The sequence below is a fragment of the Mesoplodon densirostris genome, chromosome 13, assembly GCF_025265405.1.
Source record: "Mesoplodon densirostris isolate mMesDen1 chromosome 13, mMesDen1 primary haplotype, whole genome shotgun sequence".
Lineage (NCBI taxonomy): Eukaryota > Metazoa > Chordata > Mammalia > Artiodactyla > Ziphiidae > Mesoplodon > Mesoplodon densirostris.
Window position 1 is genome coordinate 84,938,233 of NC_082673.1, and position 17,295 is coordinate 84,955,527.

The window sequence follows — 17,295 nt, forward strand, 5'->3', positions numbered from 1 at the left end:
GACCCCTAGGGGTATCCTCGGAGGAGGAGGAGATGCTCAGAAAATGTGTCCACCAGCTCACATGGTGGCTGCCTGTTAGTTACACCAGAAACGTGAGAGCAAAGGGTCAGAGAGGGCTGACCACAGGGCATCCCCAGCTCTGGACCCAGGTCTGTGTCCACATTCTCCCACTGCCCACCGAGGCCTCTTTTCAGGGAAGGAGCAAACAGAAACTGCTTCCAGACAAGGCAGCCCTTTCCTAAAACCCCCAGGGCCCAGCTGAGGCTGGCTCAGGCCATTCCTGTCTCAACCCTGCCCCCTGGTGGAGCATCTGGGTGTGGCCGCCCAAACGTGGGCAAGCCCAACCTCTCTACCATCCCTTCCATTCATGAAGAACTAGCCCACGGTGTGCCAGGCTCTGTGTTGGGCACCTAGGAGTCAAGAAAGGGCAATCTGTCCCTGAGAAGCCCCGCGAAAGGCTCCCACCTCCTCTTCCGGGGACCCCTGGAAGCTTGGGCTCAACTGAATTACAATTTTCACCACCCCGTGTTGTAATCTTGTGTGTGTCTATACTGTGACTGCCTTCGGGTAAGAACCACGCCTTGTTCATCTGAGCACCAACCGCGCAGGAGGTGCTTAGTGCATGTGTGTGATGGGAGGGTGGAGGAATGAATGTGTGGATATGAATGTGAAGGAATGAAGGAGAGGGGAGCATGGTGATAAGTCCCTCTGGAGGGACACTCTGGGGACACTCAGAGACCCTTTCTCAGCTGCGAGACTGTGAGCAAGTTACTTAAGCTCTTTGAGCTTCAGTTTCCTCATCCGTAAAATGGGGGTAAGACTATAACTACTCATTAGGGCTGCTGGAGGATGCGGTCATCATTACTATTTTACAAATGAGGAAACTGAAGCTCAGAGAGGGGGTGAGCACGGCCCCAGGTCACAGAGCCTTGGGAAATGGGTTCCAGTCACTGCAGATGCCCTGCCCTTTCCTCCTGGTCCCAGGGCCCTGGTCATCGATGAACCACACACAATCTCAGACGATGGTGGGGTCCAGCTCCATCATCGATCAGGATGATTAAGGTCTCAGGGTGGCACCCCACCACTGCCAGCCTCCTACTCTCTGCTCCCATGCCTACCACCATTCATTGTTGTAAAAATGTTTGCCTTCTTAATTTTAATCTGCTTTAATTTGTCCAATAAATATGATTAAATGGACTGATTTATTGCTTTTAACCTGCCTACTGATTACCCTCTTTGCCCAGAGGGTTAAGTAGCAGACATGGTCTTAGTCCATTTGGGCTTCTATAAGAAACCACACACACTGGGTGGCTAACAAACAACAGAACTTTATTGCTTATAGTTCTGGAGGCTGGAAGTCCACCATCAAGGCCAGCATGGTCACATTCTACATGAGGACCCTTTTCATAACTGGCACCTTCTCATTGTGTCTTCACATGGTGGAAGGAGCAAGGGAGCTCTCTGCCATCCTTTTTATAAGGGCACTAATCCCATCCATGAGGGCTCCACCCTTATGACCTAATCACCCCCAAAGACCTCACCTCCTAATACCATGACCTTTAGAGAGGTTAGAAGGTCAACATATAAATTTGAGGGGACACATTCATTCAGTACCCAGCTGACACTTAGGGGTCTTATCATGGGGAGCTGCTCCTTTTTTATTTCTTTCATTTTTCAGTCTTTCTCACAAAACAGTAAAAGCAAAGTACATCATTTTCAATTAACTACATGAGGCCTGCTTACTGAAAATGGTGTGTGTTCTGCAGGTTGGCCTGGACTGCTTTGTGGCTGATCAAGCTGCTGGCAGGTTAGGCATGTAAGTGCAGTTCTAGAAAAGTCATGTTAAGAAAGGAAAATGGCCTAGAATCTCCCCATAGTACCCTCCCCTGGCCCAGTTCTCTAAGATGAGGGTTCCCATTCTCACAAGAATCACCAGGGGTGCAGGTCAACATATAAATACTGGGCCCAGCATAGAAGAGCTGAAGCTGAATGTTCCAAGTGGGCTTCAGGCATCTGTATCTTAATAAGGTCCTTAGGCAAGTGGACCCTTCTCACCCTCGGCTGTATTCTGTGCCCGGGATTCTGCCCAGACCACTTCAGTCAGGCTGTCTGTAGACAGTGGCTGGGCATCAGTGTTTATCAAAGCTTCTGGATGGTTCTAACATGCGGCAAAGTTTGGGAGCCACGGTAGGAAGTGACTGTGTGAGGCGCTGCCCTGGGGTCTCTGAGGATGGAGATGGGCAGTGGGCTCAGCCCAGGAGCTGAGGGGCTGAGCAGGCAGAACCAGGCAGGAGCCTGAGCCCTGGGTGCCCAGCCCAGGAAGCATCAGGGCACAGCCCCACCCTCCTGTCTTTCCTGTAAACATAGTGGTGTCCGCGGGGAGTCCACATCCAGAAGCACATTGTAAAAGAGACTCTTATGTGAACAACTGCAATTTGGAAGTACCCAAGGCTGTTCTTGATTCTCTTTGGCTTTCTCCAGACGATAGATATTCTCCTTGCTTTCTGATTGTTTTCCTTCCTTTTTTTCACCCTTAGCTTCTGCTATTATAAAAAATGATGTAGGCCCATAGAGCAATGTTTGCAATAGTCCCTGTACCATGACCAAGGGCAGGTGGACATGTAGTGCCATATTGGGTATTCAAGATGGCTGACGCGTGTATGTGTGTGTGTGTGTATGTGTGTGTGTGTGTAGTCACTTTCCCTGGGGTTTGGGTGCTGGACGAGGCAGTCGGGATTCAGAAGGTCATGCACCAAAATGAGGAGTCCTCAGGGCCTGGGGTCTAAAGGTCTTCCCACCCCACAGCTCTCATCAAGGACCTTCTAGGGTGGGAGATTTCCTACCACTAGATGGCGCCAACAGCAAGGGCTTGGCTCAGCGGACCCGGGGCCCCTCCCTCCACTGCCCCACGGTGCCATCACCTGCTTCCCTCATCCAAAGAGGGAGCCTTCTCTGCAGCTCCCCTGGAGGGGCTGGGTGCCCTGGGGCTCCCGGCATGTACTTGGAAAGGAGGCTTCCTTCTGGGGAGCTTTAACTTGGTATGGAGACAGCAGGATGGATAGTAACCATGTGGAGGTCGTTACTATCCAGATTCCAGACCATCCCAGCTCAGTTCAAAGCGTCCAGACCCCCAAGTCCTGTGCTGGGCTGTGTGGGTGCGAGGCAGGGCGCACAAGCGAGGGAGCGCAGGGCAAGGTCGTGCTTTCGAGCGTCTGCCCTTTGCCAGGCCTGCATGCACAGTGCTTCTGCATACACAGTGCTTCTGCATACACAATGCCTCCACCCTCCCAACAGTTCCCGAGGGGGCATTATTATGGCCATTTCACGGATGGGGATGTTGAGGCTCAGAAAGTGTGTCCAAGGACACACAGAGAGAACCTCTAATACAACCTGGGAAAGGCATGGAAGCCTTCCTGGAGGAGAGGGCTTTTTTATTTCCTCTGCCAAGTGTAGGTCTTGAGGGTCTAGAGACTGTCAGAGATGGTCTGGGGGACTCATAAAGCTCCAGGCCTCCACTGTCACAGACTGACAAGGAAAAGTCTCTCTGCATAGAGTCAGAAAGAGGAGGGTGTGTGAGTGTGTGTGTGTGTGTGTGTGTGTGTGTGTGAGTGTGCGGTTTCATTGATTTGGGGGTTTGCGGTTTTGTGTGTCACGTTGTGTTTTTCGAGGAAAAGCAAACAAGGGAAGGTAGCCTAAATGCTTTCCAGATGAACACAGACCAGCCCTGCCAACCTCCAGAACAATCTGCTCCCCACCAGCAAACCTGCCTGAAACCAAACCTAGAGGTGACAAAAGCCTCAAATCAAGGTTTGCATTTTTGACTTTCAAAGGCCCTTAATGTGTCAAATCAGTATTTACTTCACTTGTTATGTGCCGAGCACAGAACCAAGAGCCCAACTAATCCAACACTTCAACCTGGACCATCTCTCCTGGCCTCTGGTTCTCACAGCCAAGCGTTCAAGGATGCACACCACTCACCTCGGCAGAGAGCTTCCTGCCCTGGTAGTCAGAGAGCTCCCGGGGCTGCCCTGGTGCCCAGCACTCACACACGGCCTCACATTGTGATAAACCACCTCTAATATCTGTCTCTCCTATAAGCTGTGGTACCATAAGCACAGGACATTTTTAACTTTATCTTCAAATGCCTAAAACTTAAGAGAGACGGTGAGCTAGCTCAGCAAATGTTTGTGGAGTGACTGAAAGAGCCTAAAGAGCAGAGGTAAAGGTCCCAGAAATGAGAGCTTGGAGACTCATTGGTGCCTCGGCCCTGACATGGGCCGCGTCATCCTGGATGTGTCCCTCTGCCTTTTGGATCTCGGTTTCCTCCTCAGGAAAAGAAGGAATCTGTCGGAATATCTCAGCATCTATTGTTCAAAGAATGAAGCGCAGATCTGTAAGTCCACAGAGCAGGCTCTGGTTCAAGACGGAGGAGCTGGCCTGTGGGGCCCCCGCACAAGCCCTGGCTCCACCTCCGCTAACCTCAGAATTCAGGAGCCCCAGACAGGAGGCTTCCCAGCAGGGACCACAGCCTGGGGGTGTGAAAATGTAGCCTCCACTCTCCATCCTCAGGCAATTCCCTTCCTCCCTAGGCCTAGGTTTCCTCCAGTATAAAGAGTGAGGGGCCAGGAGGGCCATTCAGGAAGGCAGCCGGAGGGGCCGGGCGGGTGACTGGATCCCTGAGATACAGGCAGTTGGAAGCTCCTAATACTGGCCGGTGTCCCAGAGCAGCCTCCCGTTCTATCTGCCTGATCTTCAGCGCGGGGAGGGCTCTTTGGGATCTATGTCTCCTTCCCCGCTGGCCTGTTGTCCTGTCCATCATATTTGCCAGCATAAAGATGAATATATGGGCTAGGGGACGGGAATGGGGTTCTGGGGAGGAGTGCAGGTGGGGGAAGTGGAGTGGTGGTGCGTTACCCCTAGCGCAAAATAAGACCCCTCTCTGCATGGTTTGCACCAGCAACAAGAGCATGACTCCCTTCCCTACGGGGGCAAAGCAAGCCAGCTGCAGGAGCCACAAGGCTGGCCACTGCTGACACCCACTGCAGCCCTTTCCTGGGGCTCAGAGGGGAAAGAAGAAGGAGAAGAAAACTAATAAAAATAAAAATAGCTGCCTGAAACCCGATGTTAAATATGCGTATCACTTATATGTGAAATCTGAAAAAAAAAGATACAAATGAACTTATTTACAAAACAGAAGTAGACCTACAGACATAGAAAACAAATGTATGGCTACCGAAGGGAATGGGGGTTAGAGGGATAAATTAGGAGTTTAGGATGAACAGATATACACTACTATATCTAAAATAGGTAACTAACAAGGACCTACTGTAGAACACAGGGAACTCTACTCAATATCTTGTAGTAACCTCTAAGGGGATATAATCTGAAAAAGAATTTACATATAGGTGCGTGTGTCTATGTATGTATGTATAACTGAATCACTGTGCTGTACATCTGAAACCTCAGTGGAGAGGGTAGCTCTTTAGGACGCAGAGAAAAGAGCAACCGGTTGAAAAGAGCGATGGGGTGTGGGCCGTGCCGCACAGCGTGACTCATCAGACGGCGTTTACTCAAAGCTGTCGCTCCCTCATCTCTAACTGAGGCCGACTCAAGCACCTCCTAGGTTTCGGGATGATCAGAAGGGAAGGAAACACCCATGGGGCTCAGAGATCTGACATAGAGTCTGCCCCCTGCCCCCTGGCCTACCCGCTGGGGAATTCGGGCAACTGGCTTAAGTGTCTGAACTCCGGCTCCTCCTATGGTTGCACGGAGGAGAAAGGAGACGTCTGGCTAGTAAAAGCCTGGTGGAGAAACATAATTTCGCGCAAACCTTTCGAACACCATGAAGATGGGAAGGTGACTGCAGACCTTTGGCCTCTGAACCCCTTAGCTGGCAGCTCCCTTTATGTCTGCCCTTCCCCCGCAGGCCCTCTCTCCAGCTCCCACGGCCACGGTCTTCACCCCGGCTCCCCTGGAGGACGCCTCTGCACAGCCCCAGTTCTGCAAGTGGCCGTGCGAGTGCCCGCCATCCCCACCCCGCTGCCCGCTGGGGGTCAGCCTCATCACAGACGGCTGCGAATGCTGTAAGATGTGTGCTCAGCAGCTTGGGGACAACTGCACGGAGGCTGCTGTCTGTGACCCCCACCGGGGCCTCTACTGTGACTACAGTGGGGACAGCCCGAGGTACGCAGTAGGAGTATGTGCACGTAAGTGACACCCCCCACACACCATCCGGCCAGCCCCCAGCACCCCAGCTCTGGCCCAGGGCCCCCCACCCATTGCCCTTCCTCTGGGCTGGCTCCAGTTCTGCAGGACATACCCCCTGCCCCCTACCCAGGCCATGATTAGAGGCCAGAGGCTGGGCTCTTCCTGAAGAGGGAGGGATGCTGCATTCCTCTGGCATCCAGAACCTGGCTGTCTTCTCTGTTCTCCATCCATGGATGAGTCCAGGGAAGAGGGATCCACCAGTCAAGACCTAAGCCTGGTTCTGTTTTCTTAGTGGTAGAACTCTTTGCTGGATGCCCATGACCTCCCAGGGGCACCAGGACCCTGCAGAGCTCCAGATATTTCCGTAATATTGTAAATTAAAATAACATGGTTTTAAAACATTTAGTAGCCTTGAAAGAATAAAAACCAGCAGCCTGAAACCACCCCTTTCTACCACCCACCCATGTTCCTCTGGTCACTACAGTCACTTTTAACTTTCAGCCCTTTCTTCTGGTAGTTGCAAATATTCAATACATGTCTTCTGTTATATATTGATTGGCTTGAAATATCCATTGTGGATAATCTATGAATGATCCTATATGATAGCTAATGTCTGAGTTCCTTAATACCACCTGACATCTCCCCCATCTTCCAATATCATTGTCATATTTTTGGTTATAAACCACTATTTACAATATTAGGATTATGTAAATGTTTTTCACTGTGACATGAGATAGTGCACTTGTTTGAATTTCCTTTATTATGCAGCCTTTTGTTTTTCCTAGGGTTTCTATTTGCCTTTGCTTTTTCTTTACTCTTTGTCCTTATAATAGCCCCATGCCAGGGGAGAGGCTGTTTGTTGTTTGTTTGCTCTTCACAGGGTTCTACCATTTCCTTTGTTGTTCTCAGAGACCTCCTTTCTGGGACTTTCTGGTCTCCTGCTTCTAACTGGACTGTTATTCACTTAGCTTGAATCATCTAAGCATTTATTCAAGGTACCTGATCCAGCATGATGAAAAGAGGTCACTAGGCATGATGACACAGCAGCTTAACTTCTGAAAAGTTACACAAAGCCTCATAAACCCAAGGACTCCCTTCCTCCCTTAATGCTGAATCAAGCTTTCCCCACAACTATGATTCTAATAGACCCCACTGCATATTCACACACAGCAGACTCTCTCATTCTCAGTTAACCCATTATATTTCCTGAAGTGGGTTGCTGATGAGGGTTATGCACAAAATTCCAAGTCAAAACAATCATGGTTAACTTATGAGCACTTTCTGCTCTTTTGACCTCAGTTCAGGCCTCAACTTTCATACCAAGTCATCTGTCTTTAGTGTTCCAAGCAACTACCATTGATTCTGCCATCTTTCCATTTTTTCCCCCTTTGACTGAGACTCATTATTAGCCCCACAAAACTCTGTTCAGTGAAAACTTGCAGATTCCATCTGCATAGAATCATCTGACATGTTAGTTAAAAATGTTATTCCTGAGCCCCACCCCAGACTTACTCATTCCAATTCTCTGGAAGTGGAGATGGGAATCTACAACTTTAACAAGCTCCTTGGACGATTCTCATACTCAGGTTTGAGACTGACTGCTAATGTATATAGTCACTCATATACTCTCTCCCTGTACCCAGGTAAGGAAACCAGGCTGAGCCTTCCTGCAGTAGAATCCCCTCCATGTCTATGAGACTGTCTCATCATTTCTTTCCCCTTTTACAGCTGTTCTTTAAGGTCATTAAAAGGAAATTCATTGTGACTATACGATTCCCTAAAGTTGCAATGACATCTCACCACGTGCCAGGCACCACAACTTTATAGACATTCTCTCATGGACCCATAGACTGTACAGACCCTGGAACTGCCTATCCTGCCTGCCTTTACCACCAGGGGCCTGGAAAGCCACCTTCCCAATCCAGCTCCAGCCCTCTCTCTTTAAATGTCAGCTCCTGCCTTCACTTATCTCCCTCTCATCATGAGTCTCTATTTCCATTCCTTGTATTTGAAAAGAAGACTGTGGTTTTCAGGAGACTGTAATGAGTACTGCACTTGCCAAGGGTTCTCTGGTCATATAGGTCTACAGACATCTGAATAAATAAGGTCCAATAAGTGAAACAGAACTTTTCAGAGGTTTTAAACATTCACGTCCATTGTCAAATTCCAAAAAGAGAGTTGTCCTAAGAGGACTTTTCTTTTTGAACTTATTTGCACAGTGAACACGTTTTTCCAGGCAGATTTTTACCCAATCACCCACCTACCCCACCACACACACTCACTCAGATACACACGCAACATGCATACATGTGTGCACACATACACACACACAATTCACCAGTGTGCTACTGAACCTCTTCCCAGAAATGCTGCCATAGTGTCTGAATTCATGAGACCCTAATGCGAGAAAGAAGAGAGTCCAGGGTCTGAGACGCTAGAGAGGAAGAGGCTTTGGGGCCAGAGGGGAAAGAGAAAGAAGAGTTCCTCTACACACACCATCTGTCAGCAAATGGCCAGCAACCAATGGACGATCCCCAGGACAGGCTAAATCTGTCCTTAGAGACTTGCGTGTAATTAAGCCAGGACAAGGAAATAAAAATGAGCAGTTGCAACACTGGCACAAGTAACTCAAAGAGAGGATCACAGGGATTATGGCAAACTAGGGAATGCAAGCTTTAGCCACCGAAGCCAGGCAGAAAAGTGAGTTTGGTCTGATCCAGTCTGCTCAGTTTTCAAGTGAGTCCAGAAAGAAATCCAGATTTGTAAATGTTGGCAACACACTGAAAACTTTTTTTAAAACCACTCCATGGGCCAAACTAAATACATCTGTGGGCAGAGAGTGACCTCTGAATGAAACTGTTTGGCTATTTTGGCGGACAAACAGGACACTGCATTCAATGCGGCTGGGTCAGGATTGAGGGCAGTGTGGTTTGCTGGAAGGATCATGAAATTTACAGGCAGACAGACTTGGGTTTTGCCTCCTGGCTCAGCCACTTACTGGCTACGTGACCTTGGGCACGTCACTTAAGGAGCTTGATCGAACCAGCTTCGCGTGGTGGTTGAGGCTGAAGCCTAAAATGGGGTCGGCTGCTCTTGGTGACTGTCTTATGTGCTTCAACTTTCCTTTGTAGAAGTTCCCTTAGCCTTGTCCACGGTCATCCTCAGAGTTTGGGGGCAGGGCAGGCTCCAAGCTCAGACTCTCCCATCTGAAGAGTGAGGGAGTAGAAAGCCCATGCATGGTGTTTGGAGCTAGACAACCTAAGTTCGAACCCCAGTGTCATAACTAACTAGTACAATGGTTTCAGGAAAGCTGCTTAACCTTTTTAAGTGTCAGTTTCCTCATCAAGGAAAAATGCAATGAATGAATAATGCCTACCTCTCTGGATGGTTAAGATGTCGAGTGCCTGATACACGGTAGAAGCCCAATACAGAGTAGCTTTCACCCCACCTGACATCCATCCATCCGTCCACTGATTCATTCACACGGTGAACACAGGTTAGTGATAATACGGCAATGGGGTTACAAGGCATGGCCCACTGTCCCTGCTCCCAGGCAGGGGACAGTCCACCAGGGGTGGGGCAAGGGGAGTAAAGATCCAGATGGCACAGCAAGGCGACTTGAGTTCCTTGAAGTCCGTCAATAAAATGAAAGCCCACCAGTTCATGCCTGGACTTGCAAATCTGAACCGTGAAGGAAACTCAGCCAGCTTCCCCATCTAGCCAGGAGTTGGTCCTTCAATTAGTCAGAAAGAAATCGAATAAGGAAGGGGTGCCAGAGTCCGCTGATGAGACAATCCACAGCCATCACACATACCATCCATCCCTTGTCCCTACCCCCTAAACCTCCCAGGAGACTGTGAACAACTTCTAGAGGCAAAGGTTCCCAATCCTGGCTGCAAACTGGATTCACCTGGGAGCTACCAAGGGCAAAACAATAAAAATACTGAAACCCAGGTCCACCCTCATATACTGGAGCATGGTGTGGGCATCAAAATTTTAAAGAGCTCCCCCGGTGGTGCCATCGTGCAGCTGGTGTTGAGAACCACTGTGCTAAGGGCTCCCAGCACCCAGCGCTGCCCTCTCTACCAAAAGTTCCCACACACAGGGGCAGAGACGGGCTTCAGCACTCCTTTCTCCCCCTCCACCAATACACACATGCACACGTACACGCTTCCTGGAGCAAAAGTGCGCCGCCAGGGGTGACTCAGACGCAAAGATGAGTGATTCACCCAGCGCTTCCTCTGCTTTGTTTTGTTTTCCTATTTCCCCTCCTTTACTGGTGTCTGGTGGAAGGAAATGGATGGTGGAGTCAGAGCCCCCAGGCTTTGGGAGCAGCTCCATCAGTCACCTGTTGGGTGACCTCGAGCACTAACCCCACACCCCCAGTTCCCGTCTCTGCCAAAGGAAGAAAACAAAGCTCTCCTAGGGCAGTCACTGCGAGGACTGCATGAAATACCAGATGGTGCCTGGCTCCAGATCAGAGGGGCAGTAAGTGTTAGTGCCTTTCCTTTCTGTACCTTCTCCGGCACAGTCACCTCCCAAGGAAACCAGCAGTCACCCCAATATTCCCACAGGCTGCCCTCACTGCTCCGCTGAGCCGAGCTCTGTGACCTTAGGTGCGTGATTCAACATCGCTGAGACTCAGGTCTGCTGTAGGTGAAAATGCAGGTGATGATGTGGTATCATTTCCTTACGGGATGAAATCAGCAATGCAAGGAAGCCTAACACAAAGCAGGTCAGGCAACCAAGAACCCTCACTCCTGTTAGATACAGGGATGATGATGATGATGATGATGATGATGATGATGATGATGATGATGATGATTCACCTTCAGGTGAATCCAGGAGATAAGCTGGAACTCTTGGCAGACTAGCCCTCCTCCTCGGGTGAATGCCCTTGCCGCCCTGGGCTCTCTGCTTGCACTTCCAGACACTGTCCTCAGGGTGGGACCCGACATCAAGGGTGGGAATGCTGGTTGTGGCCCAGCAGCCCCAGACCTCTCCTGGAACTCCAGGCTTGCAGAACAAGCTCCACACGGCCACTCTGATGTCAACCAGGCATCTCGTGTCTAGTAAGGAACTTGAGTCCACCCACCCCAACCTTGCTCCTCTGAGGACAGAGCATCCCTCTCCTCCCAGGGCTCAGGACCTCGAACTAGGAGTCCTTCTTGATGCTTCTCCTCTCATCCTCGCATCCTCTCTGTCAGCAAGTCCTTCCAAATATACCCAGAAGCTGAGCCCTTCTCCTCCTGGCTGTCCCTCACTGGTCCAATCACCACCACCACTTACCTGGATTCCTAGTGTGGCCTCCTGATACCACCCATACCCCTCAGTCTGTTCTCAACTCAGCACCATGAGTGTTCTTGTAAAACCTAATTCATATCATTGATTCAACAGTTACTCATTGAGCACCTACTGTGTGCCAGCCTCAGTTCTAAGCTCTAAGAGCTTTGTATTTTCCGTTGAGCCTCCAGGGAAGCCCCCTCTCACCTCCTCTCCTGCCTCCTGACTTTCTCTCACCCTTCCCTGCCCTTTCCCACATCCCAGGCTGCTCCCACCTCGGGCCTCCCCGCCTACAGCCCCTCCCTGCCCGGAAGGCTCCTCCCCCAAGACCTGGGCAGCTCACCTCCTTCCCATCTTTGCTGAAGCATCCTCACCTCCGTGAGGCTTTGCTGGCCCACCTTGTTTAAATCTACAAACCATCCCCCCCCCACTCCCATCAACTGCTTTACTGGCCCCATCAACATTCTAGATGGTCCACTGTCTTTCCTCTGTCCCCCACTACAATGTAATCTCTTCGAGGGCGTGGTGTTTTGTCTCCTTGCTTCACTACTAAATCCCCAGCACCTAGACTACTCTGTAAATTTGCATTGAATGAACTGAGTCTTTGTTTCAAAGTGTTCGAATTGGCTTTACATCTCGTCTGCTGGGCTCAGAACCGTGACCCCGGAGGCAGAAAATTGTCAGGACCAGGTTTTGTGCCACTTGATGGGACAGGACCAGGGGCGAGCCACCCGGCGCCCCGTCCCGGCCTCGCACCCCGCTCCAGGCTGGCACTGCGTATTTCTCCGCGGGTTAAATGAACTGGCGCTGCCTCTGCTCAGGTGCCACCGAACTTCCCCGACTCCGGCTGGGCCCAGTGGCTTCCACTGCTCTGCCTTCGCCCCGCCCCTACGACGGGAACGTGAGGGGGGCGTGGTCCAGCGGGGGCGGGGCTGTGCCCTGCGGGCCGCCGGAGCCCACCTGCCTGACCCTCGGCGCCTGTGTCCGCAGAGGTGGTCGGCGTGGGCTGTGTGCTGGACGGCGTGCGCTACAACAACGGCCAGTCCTTCCAGCCCAACTGCAAGTACAACTGCACGTGCGTGGGCGGCGCGGTGGGCTGCACCCCGCTCTGCCTCCGCGCGCGCCCCCCGCGCGTCTGGTGCCGCCACCCCCGGCGGGTGAGCGTGCCCGGGCGCTGCTGCGAGCAGTGGGTGTGCGACGACGACGCCAGGAGGCCACGCAAGACCGCGCCGCGCCACACGGGCGCCTTCGGTGGGTGATGCACGCGGGGCGCGGGGCGCAGGGCGCGGGGGGAGGGCGAGCCCTGGGGTCCGGGGCGGGGGGCGGACCCTCCCGGAGCTCTGACCGCCCACCTGTGATTGTCAGGAGCCCCCGGCCCCCAGTCCCCAGTCCACCACTCAGGAGCGGTGTGACCTTGGGAAAGTCACATCTCCTCCGGGACCCTATTTCTCCACTGGTAAAATGGAAATACGACCACCTGTCCACTTGTCTTATGGGATCCTCCATGTGTAAAAGGAGGAAGTGCTTTGTAAAGAAGGAAGCAGAGGCGTGCGGTTCCTTATTCTCCTACTAAGGAGTTTAGGAGGAGAGGGATGGAGGCGGAGGAAGGACCGGTGTGTGGGCACCCAGGAGGACAGGCTTGAGCAGCAGGTGGAAGGGCAGAGAGCGAGTGGATGGCTTCCCGCTCACTCTGGGGGATGGGTGGACAGGTGAGACTTCAGCCACGTAAGCCAGGCCAGAGGAAGCTCCGGAAACAGAGGACAGGGACACACCTGTTTGTTTCACCCACAGCTTCTATGAGCCTAGCCAATGCCAGACACTTAGCTGGTACCAAATCAATGTTCGTCATATGGATGGATGAATGGATGGAGGGATGGATGGAGGGATATGTGGGCTGAGGAGACCTGAATTGGGGCAGTGGGAGCAGAGGTATCAAGGAACGGATAGATGCACGAGGAAATGAACAAGGACGACTGAAGGGCTCGGTGTCAATACAACGGGTGGGGGAAGGAGAGAGAGCGGTAACAGAGACTCCCGGGGCCCGTTATTACTTAGGACAGAATGCAGGGAGTACTTCCGGGGAGGAGAGCCCCCTTGCTGGAGACAGGTTGAGGCTAAGGCTGGGTGCCCTGCCCATGAGATCACCCAGAGGAGCATCCTGCGGGTGGGAGGAGGGAGATGGGGCAGAGAGAGAGCTCTGGAAGTCTCCGGCCTAGAGCTGCTGATGGCCTGGGGGTAATGTGTTGGGGGGCCCTGGGGCGGAGGTCTGGGGGAGCTGATGTTTGAGAGAGGACGGAAGAGGAGACCGAGGGGAAGACAGAGAAGGAGAGCCAAGCATGTAATGGGAAAACCAGGGGCGTCTGATGACGTGGAAGACAGCAGATGAGGACACTTCTAGAAGGAAAGTGTCACCAGGCAAGTGGACATGAGGGAGTGAAGAAATGGCAGTGGAGTTTGGGCGTTCTGAGGGTACTGGTTGTTTTTTTTAAAGTTATAAGTGCATGAGACCGCTCAGAGAGATTGCGTAGAACAGGGTTTCTCGACCTCGGTTCTGACAGCATTTTGGCCAGGATCATTCTTTTTTTTTTTTTTTTTTTTTTTTTTTTTTTGTGGTATGCGGGCCTCTCACTGTTGTGGCCTCCCCCGCTGCGGAGCACAGGCTCCGGATGCGCAGGCTCCGGATGCGCAGGCCCAGCGGCCATGGCTCACGGGCCCAGCCGCTCCGCGGCATATGGGATCCTCCCAGACCGGGGCACGAACCCGTATCCCCTGCATCGGCAGGCGGACTCTCAACCACTGCGCCACCAGGGAGGCCCCAGGATCATTCTTTATAGAGGGGTCAGTCCTGTGCTTTGTAGGAGGAGGTTTACACCTGGCCCCCACCTACTAGATGCCAGCAGCACCTTCCAGCCAAGTAGTGACAACCAAAAATACCTCCAGACCTTGCTAGTTGTGACCTGGGGGGCAAAATTGCCTCGATGGAGGACCACTGATGTGGCCCTGCGACACCACCATGTAAGGTGCGAGAGAGAATGAAGCTGAGGAAGACGAATCCAAGAGGCAGGACAGATACAGGAGAAAGAGGGTTTCAGAAGCCAAGTGAGGGAGGATTTCAGAGAAGAACAAACTGGACAGGAGAGGGGAGGGGAGGGGAGGGGAGGAGAGGAGAAGGGAGGGGAGGGGAGGGGAGGGGAGGAGAGGAGAAGGGAGGGGAGGGGAGGGGAGGAGAGGAGAAGGGAGGGGAGGGGAGGCGAGGGGAGGAGGGGAGAGGGGAGGGGAGGGGAGGAGAGGGGAGAGGGCAGGGGAGGGGAGGAGAGTGTAAAGGCCAGAATCGAGACCTGTCCCCAGGCTGCCTGCCCCCAGGGGTCTGACTGGACCAAGAAGGAGGGTGGTACTGCCACCCCTACAGTTCAGGGATGCACAGCCTCTCTGGATGGGGCTTGGGGTGACCCTCCCAGGGTTGAGCAGCCCCCTGAAGCAGCAATCCCCTGCCCACGGAGGAGGTGGCCGGGGAAGTTCTGTTCCCAGCAAGCCTCCCAGGGCAGAGCACAGGAGGGTCACGGGGTGAGGTGCAGGGCAGCGCTGTCTGCCCATCATGTCACTGTGTGTGGCCCAGTGACCCTGTTCTGACCGAGCACAAGCAGAGCCCCCGCCGAGTAGCTGACCCAGAAACCAAAGCCCTTTCATCCTTCTAAGCAAATCCCTCCCCACGGCCCTCTCCATCCCTGCTCGCAGCCCCAGCTCACCCCAGCCCGGACCCTCCTCTCTCCTGTCCTCAGAGGCCCCTTTTTTCTTTCTTCTGTCTTGTCCGTCCTCTTGTTACTCATTTATTCCTGCATTCATTCATCGGTCTCCCCTGCACACCTACTGTCTCTGCCCGTTCCTGTCTCTGGTTGCCGTGCGTGTGTGCGCCAGGTTGGACTGGCTTCCTCTTCCAGTCTTTCTCTTGGGTATCTTGTTCCATCTTTCTGTGAGATCTCTCCTTGATCTTACTGGCTTTTTACCTGCCTCCATCTCTAGCTCACTCCATTTTCCATGTTCTGGATGCCAGGATACACGCATTGATAGAACCAGCCAAGAGTTGGGGTTCAGTTCACATTTACTGAGGGCTCACTAAGGGCCAGGGACAGCTTGAGCACTGTCACGTGTCTGAACCCATCTTTTCTGTCCCCAGCCTGGGACAGGAGGGAGAGAGGTGCTACTGTCAGCCCCTCTTACAGGTGGGGACACGGAGGTGGGAGCTAGTTTACTGGAAGCTATCCAGCTACTAAGTGGTGGTGCTCAGAGCTGAACCCAGGCCATTTGCCTCTGAAACCTGTGTGTCCCCTTAACCACGATGCCCTCAGCATCGCCCAGATGAAATATTAGTACTACAGTGCAGGCACTTCCCTTTGACCTTCCCCACATAACATAATCTCTGCAGGGGCAGGAACAGTGCCTTTTAACCTTTTATTCCCAGCACCTTGCAGATGCCTGATGTGTACTCAGTCGATATCTGGACCCTTTTATGGACCCTGCAAGGCAGATGTTATTGTTGTAGTGAAGAGGCTGAGGCCCAGAGTGAGTTGTCTAGAGTCACGCAGCCTCTAGGTGGTCAAGCAGGAATTGAACTTAGGTCCACCTGTCTCTAAAGATGGTCCTCCCTCCAGAGAGGTATAAGGAGCTCAGAACAGCCCTCCTCTCCCTGGGAAACTGTGCTGGTTAGAAGCCAACTTGCCCTCTTGTGCTGAGGGACAGCCCACCTCTGTCCCACCTGAGGTTCAGGGACCCCAGCCCTTAGGGCGGTGGCGACAGGAGTCGGGGGCTGACAGAGAGTGGAAACTCACAGGGCATCTGGTTCCCATCCGCAGCAGCCATGGATGAGATAGAGCCATGGCACAGGAACTGCATAGCCTACAGCAGCCCCTGGAGCCCCTGCTCCGCCAGCTGCGGCCTGGGGGTCTCCACCCGCATCTCCAACGTCAATGCCCGGTGCTGGCCTGAGCAAGAGAGTCGCCTCTGCAACCTGCGGCCGTGTGACGTGGACCTCTGGCCACACGTCAAGGTGGGTCCGCCTCCCAGGGTGGGACAGGTGTCTCGGGCGTAACAGACAAGCCTGGCTTTGAGCCCGGCTCCTGAGCTTGCTTGTGGGGGGCCATTTGTATAATAATTAAGCCCACATTGTAGCAGTTTCTTGGGATAACATGTGTCACTGGGTTGGTGGGTTGTGACTTTCACTCAGTGGAAGTGGTGACTGTGTTATTACAACCAAGGTGGCTCTGGAGAGATCCCAGGGTCCCTCAGAAGTGCTCTCCTGTGGTGATTCCAAGGACCCCTCACCGACTGCTCCTGGGCAAGCCCCCACTCACGTGACAGCCACACGGGGCGGTAGGGGACAACGGGACTCAGGACTGCTGGAGTCCAATGCCCATCTGCTGCTGACTGTGTGTGACCATGGCCAATCTCCTTGCATCTCTGAGCCCCAGTCCCCTCATTGATAAAACACCAGAATTGATCTCAGACATCCCTTCCAGCTTTGAGAGTCAAAGAAAAATTAAAATAAAGGATCAAGGGTGTAGTGGCCACAGTAGACTAAGACCCGGTCCTTGGAGTTAGAAACGGATCTGGTCTGCTTAACCCAGGACCTCCTTGCTAACGCCTTAGGACTGGTCATCTGCCTTGGTGTCACGTGAAAAATAAAGAGAAAGAAAAACTCAGCACCGATTCCATTTGGGGAGCCCTGGTGGTTTCTTGAGGATGCTGAGGAGAGGGTTGTCCAGCAGACAAGACAGCCTAGCTTCCCACAGTTCCTCCCCTTGTCTCTTT

The 17,295-nt window shown here is 52.7% G+C and overlaps 1 protein-coding gene across 3 annotated transcripts in view; it reads left to right on the plus strand.

The window, feature by feature from the left end:
• CCN4 (cellular communication network factor 4) overlaps nucleotides 1-17,295 on the plus strand; it is a 31,340-nt gene that overhangs the window by 10,860 nt on the left and 3,185 nt on the right. Inside the window, exons 2-4 of one of the 3 annotated variants that reach the window (XM_060116496.1) lie at nucleotides 5,927-6,206; nucleotides 12,481-12,741; nucleotides 16,341-16,534. In XM_060116496.1, coding sequence (XP_059972479.1) covers nucleotides 5,927-6,206; nucleotides 12,481-12,741; nucleotides 16,341-16,534 — 735 coding nt within the window. The remainder of the gene's footprint in view (nucleotides 1-5,926; nucleotides 6,207-12,480; nucleotides 12,742-16,340; nucleotides 16,535-17,295) is intronic. The other 2 variants (XM_060116497.1, XM_060116498.1) reach the window with 2 other exon arrangements.